The sequence below is a fragment of the Marasmius oreades genome, chromosome 8 (genome assembly GCF_018924745.1).
Source record: "Marasmius oreades isolate 03SP1 chromosome 8, whole genome shotgun sequence".
Classification (NCBI taxonomy): Eukaryota; Fungi; Basidiomycota; class Agaricomycetes; order Agaricales; family Marasmiaceae; genus Marasmius; species Marasmius oreades.
The window spans coordinates 814,344-827,253 of record NC_057330.1 but is presented as its reverse complement, the minus strand read 5'-3'; the positions used below and the strand labels follow the sequence as shown (position 1 = coordinate 827,253).

The 12,910-nt window shown below is 48.2% G+C and overlaps 4 protein-coding genes and 1 non-coding gene across 5 annotated transcripts; 1 reads left to right on the top strand and 4 right to left on the bottom strand.

Annotated features, from left to right (window-relative positions):
* Nucleotides 1-258: 258 nt before the first annotated feature.
* Nucleotides 259-621, bottom strand: E1B28_012177 (uncharacterized protein; the record flags this gene model as incomplete). Its single annotated transcript, XM_043157259.1, has 1 exon — nucleotides 259-621. One exon carries the CDS (start codon nucleotides 619-621, stop codon nucleotides 259-261), a length of 363 nt encoding a protein of 120 aa, XP_043004626.1.
* A 170-nt stretch (nucleotides 622-791) lies between these two features.
* On the top strand, nucleotides 792-889 carry E1B28_012176. Its single transcript has one exon. It is a non-coding gene; the product is annotated as a tRNA-Val (tRNA).
* Nucleotides 890-1,423: 534 nt separating this feature from the next.
* Nucleotides 1,424-5,772, bottom strand: E1B28_012175 (uncharacterized protein). Its single transcript, XM_043157258.1, has 4 exons — nucleotides 5,518-5,772; nucleotides 4,882-5,454; nucleotides 3,802-4,817; nucleotides 1,424-3,750 (listed from the first exon to the last, which is right to left on the bottom strand). The coding sequence occupies exons 2-4, from the start codon at nucleotides 5,370-5,372 to the stop codon at nucleotides 2,000-2,002; spliced, it is 3,258 nt and encodes a 1,085-aa protein (XP_043004625.1). The 5' UTR covers nucleotides 5,373-5,454; nucleotides 5,518-5,772; the 3' UTR covers nucleotides 1,424-1,999.
* A 410-nt stretch (nucleotides 5,773-6,182) lies between these two features.
* E1B28_012174 (uncharacterized protein) lies at nucleotides 6,183-9,545 on the bottom strand. The gene is made up of 15 exons (XM_043157257.1): nucleotides 9,034-9,545; nucleotides 8,825-8,978; nucleotides 8,103-8,769; nucleotides 8,027-8,050; nucleotides 7,918-7,962; nucleotides 7,790-7,850; nucleotides 7,712-7,727; nucleotides 7,617-7,656; nucleotides 7,452-7,560; nucleotides 7,370-7,395; nucleotides 7,152-7,314; nucleotides 6,886-7,089; nucleotides 6,755-6,827; nucleotides 6,555-6,690; nucleotides 6,183-6,501 (listed from the first exon to the last, which is right to left on the bottom strand). The coding sequence occupies exons 3-15, from the start codon at nucleotides 8,338-8,340 to the stop codon at nucleotides 6,401-6,403; spliced, it is 1,236 nt and encodes a 411-aa protein (XP_043004624.1). The 5' UTR covers nucleotides 8,341-8,769; nucleotides 8,825-8,978; nucleotides 9,034-9,545; the 3' UTR covers nucleotides 6,183-6,400.
* A 1,510-nt stretch (nucleotides 9,546-11,055) lies between these two features.
* E1B28_012173 (uncharacterized protein) lies at nucleotides 11,056-12,686 on the bottom strand (the record flags this gene model as incomplete). Its single annotated transcript, XM_043157256.1, has 12 exons — nucleotides 11,056-11,156; nucleotides 11,210-11,342; nucleotides 11,406-11,478; nucleotides 11,546-11,749; nucleotides 11,808-11,970; nucleotides 12,024-12,049; nucleotides 12,106-12,214; nucleotides 12,271-12,310; nucleotides 12,366-12,381; nucleotides 12,445-12,505; nucleotides 12,568-12,612; nucleotides 12,677-12,686. The coding sequence occupies 12 exons, from the start codon at nucleotides 12,684-12,686 to the stop codon at nucleotides 11,056-11,058; spliced, it is 981 nt and encodes a 326-aa protein (XP_043004623.1).
* Nucleotides 12,687-12,910: the final 224 nt, after the last annotated feature.

Below are 12,910 nucleotides of genomic sequence, written 5' to 3'. Positions count from 1 at the left end.
TCAAGTGTAATATTCAGTTTCCCATTCGGACTCCACTTGCAATGCCTCCCACACTTTGTGTTCTCCTACCATCATCAATCCACCTTTCCCCTCACATCGATAACCCCCATGCATAGCCTTGCTATCGTACCTTTGATAGAGTTGTCGACGGAAGCGGAAATCGTCTGTATCATAAACAAAGAAAACCAGCTACACGCTAAGGATGCTAGAGTCCCACCCCTCTATCTGTCACCAAGCTCTAGATTCGTGTCCGGCCTATTAGCGACAGTTTTCTACGATGTCTGCAGCGTCTTCATCAACATTCTTACTACGATGTCTCTTACTATGATTCAGATATTCACCTACCGCAAAAGTGACTGCGACAAACTCCCTAATGGGGCATGCAGTTGAACTACTATCTGTCCAGTCAAGAACCTCGGCCACTTTCAACCTTGTTATGTTCTGTTTCCCCATGCGGCTGTCTGCTCCTTCACTTCCGATCCTTCCTTCATCAATGGTAGCGTTCCCTTTACGACCATGCGAGAAGATCAAGAGCGCATCTCCATACATTCCAATCCACGCAGATTGACCTCCTCGAGGCGCTCTCGTCGTCGTCGAAGAAGCTCCAAATCTGCCAACCATCGTATGGATCCTTCCTTTTCTCGGATTCCATAAACCATTCGGGACCTTCCTTAAACCCCTAGTCACCTCTTTCCCTCTGGACCATCGTTCATTCCGGATCGTGCTACATGACGTTAGTTTCGCAAACACTTGCTTCCGATTACTAGGCGCTTTAGCTAATGAGAATTATAGGATCGATGGTGTAGTTGGTCATCACGTCCGTCTCACATCATGAAAAATAATATGGTTGGTACACGGGAGGTCCCCAGTTCGAACCTGGGTCGATCCATTTTTATCTATCCTTTTTGTTTTCGTTTGGTTATCCAAGGAGGTTGCTCACGCCACGTCGTTTCAGGGACATAAATGGGAAGGAGGTAGCAAACGGATCAATGGTACACTTTATCAATCGACTCGCGGAATTTGGGACAGTCAACGATCCATTTTGTTTCAAACGAGCCCATGTACTACGTACTTAGTTGCAAGGAATGATATCCATACCATCCGGCCTGCCAAAGTCTGAAGGGACGTACCAAATACTTTAATGAATATCCACTGCGCACCTTGACGAGTCACCATGCTGCCACTCTTGTACCGCTCAGTAATAGAGAACATCTCAAAAAGAAAACGAACTCTACGTATCCGTGCCTTGAAGTATTTCCTTCTCGGCACTCGTGACAAGGCTTTTGGCAGAGTTCCAGTGGTGCGGGAGTTTGAACGATGATCGATAGTTGATCGCATCGCGACGCTAAATATGCGCTGTTGACATGGCCATAATTAATCCCCTGACGACGAGATTTGTGCACAAGCGTGGCCAGGAAAGTAGGAGAAATGGAAGGAGATTGCAACTGTAAACAGAGGAACGAGGAGACATTCTATAATGTGGGAGTCGGATGACTCCAATAAATACTATTGCTTCTAGAGTTCAACCTCACGTCCTCAAGTTTCTAATATAGTGCAAAGAATGAGACGAGTATTGGAGCATGTGTTTCAATATGTATTCGCACTAGCGAAAAGAGTGATAATTGAAAATGGGATGATACAGTACAGAAAGACCACAGCAGAGCAAAGACGGCAGATCGACTAAGCAGGGGGAAAAAGACAGGGAAGGGATTGGAGGAGTGACAGCAAGAGACAAAGAGAGGGTTTGCGTGGCAATCAAAAGGAAGGAAGAAAGTAGAAGGGAAGGGGCCAGCTCCGTTCACCAGCATGCACGAGAAGCGGACGATAAAAGAAAAACCAGAAAAAAATAGACAACGCAGGTGTGCCCAGCCAAAACCTCTGTTTACGATAAACAGAAAAAGAAATCAAAGACCGCAAGAAAAAACCCTTGAGAGAAGTACACTTCCGTCCAACAAGAAGCATCTCCTCCATCATCATCCGAAGCCGACAGCTAACGGTATCAGATCCAAAGTTTGGAACTAACCAGCGTTCCATCCTCACCCACGATACCCACCGTAGCGCCTTTCGGTAACTTGGGTACAGGGGGTATAGGGGATGATCCTCCACCTGTCCTGCCAGTAGCGATTCCCGCTAGCCGAGCGTTGTGGTTCTGGCTTCGACTCGAGCCTTCATGCGGGGGGTTGGGAGACGACCTTCCCGAAGCCGACAAATAAGTCGAACTTGGTAAAGCAGGTACAGGTGGGATTATGTCTCTCCCGTTCGAATCATACATCCCTTCAACTCGCTGTACAAATCGATCCCTTATTCTCCGGCTCTTGTTTTCGTCTACGAATGAGCCGGCTTCGCTGTACATAGTCGACCTGGGATTGTAATCGTCGTCTTCGTACATCGTGAATCGGCCATTTGCAGAATAATGGCTGTCTTCGGAAGCAGCTGGACTGGGTGCTGGTTGGAATCTCCTCGAAGCACCGTAGTAATGGCTTTCCTCGGACTTGCTTTTTGATCGGGTTGAGTGAGATTGAGAAGAATGCCCGGTCTCCGATTCAGAATAACCTTCTTCACTTCTCCGACTTCTGTAAGAAGTAGTTGCGAGCGTATTCTTTGGATCCTTATATCGCTTTTCCAAAGCTTCATACGAACGCTTTCGACCAAGGGCCGGACTCGTACTATGCTCTCTCTCCTCTTCCGAGAATCCAATCCTTCCACCATAGTACGCAGCATCATCTTCATCATCCACATAGCCGGAATGAGAATCAACAGATCCACCACCAAACGCTTCCTCCCCACCATACCCTTCATCCTCCCTATAATCATAATCATTATCTTCCGGATCAGAAGGTTCTTCAACTTGAATTCCAACTTGCGTACTCTGCCTAGGTCGAAGGTATTTCTGTCTATTCGCATGCGAACTTGCCGGCAAGAAATTCGTTCCTCCCCCTCCTCTCCTTTCCCGTTCCCTGTCCTCTCTCTGCCGACTCCTAGTAGCAGCCCACTCCTCCTCATTATCCCTCCTCACTGGAACCTTCCCCCCAGCAGTCGATATCGTATCATCTTCATCTTCTCCCCCATTCCTCCCTTGGAACCCATACAACTCCGCATATCTCCTGACCTTCACCCTCCCACCGAACCCGTCCAAACCCGCCTTGGGAGGTGAAACAGGTGTGGGAGACACCACAGGTTTTGCAGGGAAAGGACTTTCCCTCCCTCTCATCGGTGAATTCGGTGAGGAAGGTCGTAGACCAGGCGATGGTGATGGAGCACGTAAATGAGTGACAGGAGCGGTAGGAGGTACGTGACGCGGATGAGAATGAGGTGTATAATGTGATTTAACAGCCGTGTTGTGTTGTTGTGTTGCGAAAACACCGTTTGAAGCCTGCATCTGAGAGGGCGGAACATCTGGAAGCGGAGACGTGGGAGGAGGAGTTGCCGGTGGGATGGTGAACACTGAGGGAGGTGGGGCGAAAGTGTCTTCCGACACACGGGTACGGGCGCGAAGGTTTTCTTCGGATATTCGAGTACGGTAGTGGAAGTTATCTTCGGAAGCTTGAGTTCGAAGTCGTGGCGAAGGACGAGAGAATACTGGGTCGGAAGGGCTGGGAACGACGTAGGTTGTAGAGGGTATAGGGGAAGGTGAGGAAACAGCCGAATGCCCAACACCAATAGATGGGACGGGGGAAGTGCTACGACTGAAGTTGTTTACATTAGGCGGAATGAGAAGATTAGAAGGTGTGGGTCGGACTTTTTGAGTGCCTGAGAGGTGTGTGTTAGTGTAAAGTTCCAACTCATGGGAACCAGACTCACTAGACTCATTTTCAGTACTCGAGCGATTTCCGAATTCACCTCCTGCGGGTGTCACTCGTGAGTTGAAAGGGCGCTCCTTTCCAGGGCCTTCAGATTTTCCAGCAACACGATCTGAGCTAGGAGTTCGGTGGAGAAACAACGGCCTTTGAACCTTCCTTTCCGTTGGAGTGGTTCTTCCGCTGGCAGGGGCTGAGGAAGTCGGGGTGAATGAAGAAGGAGGGGTATGTTTAGAGGAAGCTGCTGAAGACTGTAGATGGCTAGTGGGAGGCGAGGGCGGCGGAGATGAAGTTCTTGTTATCGGATAACTAATCTGCGTCTTCTGATTCTCCTTCTCAACTTCTTTGGCAGTTTTGTCACCACTGGCCATCCTCCTTGATCCAAACCTTGAGAATAACCCCGAACCCGAGGATGTAGCTGTGGAAGGTGGAGAATGGGAGGCTATAGAAGTAGCGGTGGTGCTAGTAGTAGCGTGAGACGTAGACGAATGGGCTGCAGAAGAGCTGCTAGACGTGTGTTGCTCGCTACTGGTGCCTGAACCCGCACTGTCTCTCGTGGGGGCACCGGAGAAGATATTCGGCTGGTAAGACGAAGGGGCGGTATTGATGGGTGGAATGGGAGTTCGGAAATGCACCATGGGCTCGCTACGTTGCTTAGTCGGCGATTCCTCTTGAGATGCAAATGCCTTTGACATGGCCGTACTAAAGTCAACGGAATCGGTCTTGCTAATTTCAAGGCTTCGGTTTCCTGTTGCTGTCACCATCGGACCCTGTTTCTTAGCTCCCGGTAGTCCAGGATAGTCACCCAAAGGTGGTTCAACCGTTGCACCTTTGTTCAAGTCGCCCAATGTCGTTGCGAACCGTGCAGCGATAGGTAAACGGAATTGGGTCTGTGGTTGAGGGACAACGGGTACGGGAGGGGGTGCTTCATGCTCATCATCTGAAGTAACATGCGATTTGGAACGGTTTCCTAGCTTGAAGAATCTCGAACGCGATTTGGATTTGTGAAGAGTTTTTTCCCTAATAAAGTTAAATGAGACGATCGAGAAAGGAAAACGGAAAGCGAGAAGATTAAAATACGCACGATGCAGGCGTAGAGCTCATGTAGCCATCATCCGTTTCGTATCCCTCTCCAGCCCCTTTCCTGGTGCGAGACTTTGAGCGTTTTCTTAGCTTTCCGCGAGACTTTGAACGACCGCTTGCCGAAGCATCAGTGTCATAGTCTGCATCTCGTGGATCTGGTCGCCCCCTAGCCGTGTTGATGGAGCTTGGTCCGAGTGTCAATGATGATCCTTCGCTAAGTATACTTGATGTTCCGTCATTCGAGGCCTCTCTCAATAACCAAGGGGCTTTTGGGGCTGTAAAGCCTGAAGGAGCGGGTGATGCCATTTCCGAACGTCCATTCAGTGTGGAAAGAGGGCTAAACGCGGATGATGAAGCGCTCCATGGCGTAGAGTGAGAGTCGGGTAATGGAAAAGGAGTGAGATCGATATGTGGGCTGGTCGTGTTCTTGTCCTTCTTACTTTTTTTCTTTTTCTTATCCTCTGCATCTCTTCCTGATAAAAGTGCGTCCATTTGTACGCCTGTGACGGTGAGAACGAGAGTGGGTGAGCCTATGAGCCCACAAGACCGCCAGAAAAGACGAGAAACGACAGGACTGAGCAAGTAATGACAGACGTTGGTGAAGGAAGGCGGAAGACAACAAGGAAGAAAGACTCACGGTTCCGATTAGGATTGTGTGTGAATGCTATAAGAAATGAATGCGACACACTGAAGAGGATGGTGATGGTCCACTCGGCACAAAAGTGAGAATTTAAAAGATTGTAGGACGTCGGCTCGCGATTCCAGCCTAGAACCACCTGCAGTCGTATCCAGCCAATGCCTAGAAGAAAAAGCGAATGAAAAGAAGTTTCGACCCAAATATGGGAGAAGACCAAATGAAAAATATCCAAATATCCAACGTCACACGCATGGCAACCCCCTTGGCGGCATCCCTGAGTTACTTGAAGTAGCGTAGTCAGCCAATCATAACTTGTTCTTGTTCCCTATCTGTCTCCCCGCTTTCCTATATATCACCTGTCATTTTACGGCGTATATCTGACTACAGTATTAATATTCCATAAATATCGTCAACCTCGCCGTTACAAATTTCGGCAATATTGACGACAAACAACCCCTGGATACTTCGACAGTCGATTGATTCTGTCCAGGGCCCAGCCTGCCGCTATGTTCAGAGTACTGCCACTTACATGGGCTATTGGGCTTCGAACATGTTCTTTTTACATCTGCAAATGAGCTCAGCTGGTCGCGAAGGGAACGCGAATCTTCAGATAAAAATCACATCAATACGCCACGGTCAACAAGGTCAAAGTGATTTTGAAAGTCGTTGTTATCACCGTCGAAGATCGTAGCGTGCCTTGTGTACTCAATACAAACATGGGGGCTCCGGGTTTCGAGCTTCGAGCGTCGAGAAGTGTCCCGTCAAATGCTTGAGTATCATTTGGTAACTACACTTTACCGTGTCGACAGCGAATTCAGAACAGTCTGTCTGTAGCCTGCAGACATCATACAAGTAAGGGTTGAAAAGAAGGCCAATCGACTGCCTAGTTGGTTTCGGCACGAGTAAACTGTGTCTCGGCGAAACCAACACGGCTATTGGTCGTATCGTACACACTGTAGAATCTCTGCAGGAAAGCAAAACCGTCTATGTAACAAGTCAGTTTGTCAGGTTCATCAATCGAGACCACGCCAACTTACTAATGAAATCAAGTCCACTTCCAGAGGGTTGTCCCATGTCGGCAAATACAAGGTAGATTGTGTCCGCGCGGCCACCGACCGATGCATTCATTGCACGTGGCCAGATTTGACCATTAGGTGTAAGCTCGTATGTGGTCTGGGGGAGAAAATGGATTGTCCTTAATCCATGTCTGCTGTCACCGCTTGAATCACTTGCTTACCCCACCAATATGGAACTCCATGCTCTTCATTTCCTTGAACTGTTCATCAGTGACGGTGAGAAGTCCGGTCGCCCTGTTCCACAGTTAACGACGCGAAAAAATTGGAAGTGGAAATCAAGTTCAAGACTTGCCGATCGAAGACAGCGCCAGTGGCGTTCTTGTACTTCTCGAGAGTGTCAGTCGCGAGCATGATGAGGGTTGTTCCGGTGTCGACGATGCCTGCACTTTTGCTCATGATTTCGCTTCCATCGTACTTGATGGTCTGATCGATACCCCAGTAGCGGTTGGCGGGAGAGGTCTTGGTGATAGGGACATATTTCATGGGTGTAATGATCCTGTACATTATAACCGAATGAATGAATAACCATGAACCAGTCGAAGCATGCAACACACGTACTTGCTCTCATCAACAGCACCAAAAGTAAGCTCGCCATTAGCGAGATTCTGACTCTTGTCAGGGGTTGGAGCAAAAAAGATTCCGATAGATTCTGTTTTGATAATTCCTTGACTGAGCATGTTGTCCGTGATGGTAGGGACAGAGGGCATGTCTTTAACAGTGCCTAGCAAATTACGATCTCAGCTAAAACAAGAAAAGATCGATAGTGGGACAAATACTTTGAGTGAGGACAACTGGACCAATTCTGAGAGGTGACATTTAATCGGTGACTTTGAGTGATCACAGGTACCAGTGACATACCCCAGAATACCATGGACGTTAGGGTCTCCAAACCCTTGAGCGCGTTTGGCCACACCGATGGATTGATCCTGGATGACCATATTTGGAGATAGTGCGACAGTGTCGGTGTCTAGGTCAACAACTTCTTGAGAAGGATCTCTCGTCCATAATCTCCAAGACACCTACACTCAGTACCAACGAAAGATCCTGATCCATAAGTCACTTGCTGGAGGTGTGACTCGTCAGAGAGGCCACGTTCTAATAAAACGACTCTGACATACAACTTCATTTCCTTGTCTGTCATAGTCGATGAATTTCAGATTTAGGTAACAAATGTGAGATGGGCGGATTTCACTCACGTCTGGCTCGTTGAGGTTGGTGTGTATCCTTTATGAGCGCCAACCCAGGTATTGGAGCTTCCTGAAAGGAATGTGTATGTTGTCGGCGCAAAGAAGTTATATGGAGTATGTAGGGAAACAGAGCTGACCCGTGTCAATCAAAAGGCTGAATGTTGTAGCAGGGTTCCCGATAGCTGTCACAGACGAATGACGCGTAAACGTTGTCTCCTCGTTGAAAGAGTGTAGAGAACCACTTACCTACGGGCATAACATAGGTGACAGCTGACAACAGACTTAGAAATACACCAGGTAACGCGCATATATGCGCACTTACCACTATCAGTGACGTCCACGGACGTATTGTTATGATCTTCGGTGGCTGGCGCTCCGACGTGATGAGCTGGTTTCTTCCTAAGTTCGTGGAAAGCGAGAGGGCCGTGGGGCTGCATCCCGCTCTGGAGCTTCTGAGCTCGGGCACGGTCGCGGTTTACAACATCTTTCATGTGGTTGACGGGCTGCTCGCCAGTGCGGGAGAGAACGCTCTTGAAGGAGGCGGAGTTGACTGAGGCCATGTATGTGAGACTGTCTTGGCGATGACGGGAGGTGAAGGAGATGGTGGTGGTACAGAAGAAGGGAAGATGGCACTTTGGGCTTTTATACACTGTCGGACCCCTCTAGAGGAGAGCTGCGTCGGTTCCGGTCATACGGGTCCGTATCAGTATCTGAGAGGCCTCCACATACGGTACGAATTTAAACCATACAGGTAGCCGTATGTAAGGAATGCACGACGTGGGTATAGTTTTCCAAAAAAAATACGACTAAATGGAAGTGTCGTCGTCGATCCTGCACAGGAAACAGATTGGCGACTTACCGGTGAGTTCTTTATTTGGCCCCAAGAACGTTTCCTCTCTAAATCTACTGAGACTACTCCGGACAATTGGCTTCTGACCAACACAAACTTGATTCTTCATTGGCACTGGGGAAGGCTGCCGGTGTGTATTCTTTAATTTTAATGAAGAGCTTAACACGAGAGTATTCACAGCGTTTAAGACTTACCAGCATACCGTTTAAACGGCGCCGTAACCTTTAGAGCTCAAAATCCTCACCATACGGTACGATTACGGCATTTCCGTGCCCGTAAACCGTAAACTATACCGTAGCCCTATGTCGAGTTTAGACATTCCAAAGATGTCAAAATGGTTTCTTCTTTCTAAGAATAGACTCGTATTAGTGGCGTTTACTGAAACGAGAATTATCACACTCGCCAAAAAGAGTGACGGGCTGCGGCTCTTGTCACCAGCGCACGCACTCTCAAGAAGAGCTGAGAGAATCGGTGATGTGGCAAGCTTAGGAAAATAAGTTTTCATTGCGGATCTCCCGTGTCTTCACATGGATGTCTAGAGGAAGGGCATTGCCAATCGTGGGATCCCGAACGAATGAATGATAAGTAGAACGAAAGTTGACATTGAGCGTTTGGTTTCCGCGCCTTCTGTCCTGATAGAGGTCCTCGTATCATGTTATGCTATTGAAAGATCTGGCAGCGCGTCGAGTTGCAACGTTGATCTGCATGAGTGTTGAGGTGAAGTTGCGAAGGAGTAGAGGGTGGGAAAATTTATTTTGTTGCCTCTCGGCCACCAACTATTACTTGCCACTTGCTTGTGCATTGAGTATCGCCTCAACTAACACCTATACGCCAATGAGGAGCCGCCTTGTCCTGTCAGTTGATTTCGCCCAACGGTAAAGTCTTATAAAAATTGGCTGCGCAACTGCAAGAAAACGATCTTCCATTCGAGTTTCTTTTTTTTTGTGGAGCGTTGTCAAATGACAGAGGTGAGCAGACGCATAGCTGTCCCCGCTGCCAGCAGCTGGGCCGACCGAAGTCGGTGCTCGTACCTCCCGCTAGGTTGCAAGGGATTGAAACCTTGCAAAAGTTTGGAACCACCTGAGGAAACGCATTTCCATTCGAGTTTCACTATCAGTATAAGAGGTGGTGGTGGTAGATACTGTCTAGAACGACCCTCTCGAAAAATCTGGTTTACCGTCACATCCCATAGACACGAGTGACGCCACCACTCTAACTTTCAAAGACGTTCCAATCAAACTCGACATTTATCTTCCTACACATGAACAAAATCAAGGACCACTGCCGGTCGTCTACTTTCACGGAGGCGGGCGCCGTGACCTTGTACCGGCTGCACAGTAGGTTTCCCAACTCTCCAGATGCTCACCAGGCCGAGTTACTTCAGCCGGCTACTATGTCTCCATTTCTGCTGAATTCAGGATAATCCCCAGTGAACCAACGACCGGCGATGAGATCGTCGAGGATATCAAAGATCTATTCGCTTTTTGAAAGTCAGCCGCGAGACAGCAGATGAAGTCAAAGCCGTTGCCATCTCAGGGTTCAGCGCAGGGGACCTCTGCATATCTCGCTGCAAACCATCTTACTCCCAGTCTTGCGACTCTGTTACCCATATTTTACTTTCAGGATGAGAGACTTCTTGGTTAGCAATTTCCATACAAACCAATCGCCAATCCTGTTCTACTTGTTCTTGGACGCCAAGTCATAACCCTTCCTACCCTGGAAGGCCACTCGTTAACGCGTCCATTCCCACCGAACTACGTGCACACTCTCTCCGCTAAAGTAGCTTCTGGCCTTCTTTCCGAGTCTCCGCTCACTTTCGTGCCAGGCTCTAGCCGCCCAATCCCCGCGCATGGCCGGGACATAGTACACCGGTCGATGCGAACCATTGGACATCGCTTCTTTGACTCGGAGGAGCATAACGGGTGACTCGAAGCAACGCTTTATTGACACTGGAAGTCGGCTTGTGCCTCTCCAGTCTAGAACTAACTGCAGCCGTGTCTACCAATCTCCAGAAGGAAAACTGAAGGAAAACTTGCAAATATACTGGGCCTCCGAGGAGAACAACACAATCTACGTAACGCGCCGGGCCAGGCTGGGCCGCAACCTCCAACTCCGCGTCTCGTCCAAGGGGGCCTAGGCTAACGTTACCGTATCGTTGACGGTATATACACATTCCATCCCGAGCAGCGAGCGTTGCCTGCACATGGGGCTTTCCTCCAGAATCCTTTTCCAGACGTTTGAAATTTTGTCAAACTAGCTGGTCGCGAAGGGAACACAAATTCTTGTGAAATCAATACGCCATCGTCAGTACCTTCGCAATTAACAGTTTCAGTTTTTAAAAGTCAACCGACTTGAGGCGTCAAAGTATCATTCTATAAGTAAAATTTCACCTATCAATAGCGAATCCAGAAAAGTAATCGATCCCCTAGTTCGTTTCGACGTAAGTAAATTCTGTCTCGGCGAAACCAACTCGCTTGTTGGTCGTGTCGTACTCGCTGTAGTATCTCAGCAGGAAAGCAAGACCGACTATGTAACAAGTCAGTTTGTCAGGTTCATCAATCGAGACCACACCAACTTACTAATGAAATCAATTCCTCCAGTGAGTTGTCCCATGTCGGCAAATAGGAGGTAGATTTTGTCCGCGCTGCCACCGATCGTCTCATTCATTGCACGAGGACAGATTTGAGCATTAGGTATAAACTCGTATGTGGTCTGGGGGAGAAAATGATTGTCGTTGATTCACGTCTGCTGTCACGGTTTGGATCATTTGCTTACCCCACCAATATGGAACTCCATGCTCTTCATCTTCTTGAACTGTTCATCAGTGACGGTGAGAAGACCAGTCGCCCTGTTCCACAGTTTTATTCAGCAACGACCGCGAAAAATTGGAAGTGGTAATCAAGTTCAAGACTTGCCGATCGAAGACAGCGCCAGTGGCTTTCTTGTACTTCTCGAAAGTTTCCGTCGCGAGCATGACGAGGGTTGTTCCGGAGTCGACGATGCCTGCACATTCGCTCATGATTTCACTTCCATCGTACTTGATGGCCAGATCAATACCCCAGTGGCGGTTGGCGGGAAAGGACTTGGTAATAGGGACATATTTCATGGGCGTAGTGATCCTGTTTATTACAATCGAATGAATGAAAAACCATCAGTCGAAGCATGCAACACACGTACTTGCTCACATCAATACCACCAAAAGTGATCTGGCCGTTGGCGAGGTTGTGACGCTTGTCAGGAGTTGGAGCAAAAAAGATTCCGATAGACTCTTTTTTGATAATTCCTTGACTGAGCATGTTGTCCGTGATGGTAGGGACATAGGTCATGTTTTTAACAGTGCCTAGCAACTTACGATCTCAGCTAAAACAAGAAGGTCGATAGTGGGGTAAATACCTAGAGTGAGGAGAACTGGACCCAATCTGAGAGGTAACTTTTGATTGATGGCTTCAAATGACCATAAGTGACAGTGACATACCCCAGAACACCATGGACATTGGGGTCTTCAAAACCTTCAGTGCTTGTGGCCACACCGATGGATTGATTCTTGATGATCATATTTGGAGATAGTGCGATAGTGTCGGTGTCTAGGTCAACAACTTCTTGAGAAGGATCTCTCGTCCATAATCTCCAAGACACCTACACTCAGTACCAACGAAAGATCCTGATCCATAAGTCACTTGCTGGAGGTGTGACTCGTCAGAGAGGCCACGTTCTAATAAAACGACTCTGACATACAACTTCATTTCCTTGTCTGTCATAGTCGATGAATTTCAGATATAGGTAAACAAATGTGAGATGGGCAGATTTCACTCACGTCTGGCTCGTTGAGGTTGGTGTGTATCCTTTGTGAACGCCAACCCAGATGTTGGCGCTTCCTGAAAGGAATGTGTATTGTCGGTATAAAGAAGTTGTACGTATGTAGGGAAACAGAGCTGACCCGTGTCAATCAAAAGGTTGAATGTTGTAGGAGGTTTCCCGACGGCTGTCACGGATGAATGACGCGTAAACGTTGTCTCCTCGTTGAAAGAGTGTAGAGAACCATTTACCTACGGGCATAACGTAGGCGATAACTGAAAACAGACTTAGAAAACCGACAGGTAATGCGCAAACGCGCCGAACTTATGGGCATTGGTAATGTCTACAGACGTAGTACCCTTTTCCTCGGTGGCTGGCTTGTCGCTGGGGAGCAAGCCATCTCCGTCCCGTTCGCGTTGATACAATTTCTTTCTGAATTCGTGGACAGCGAGAAGACCGTAAGGCTGTGTTCCGCCCTGAAGCTT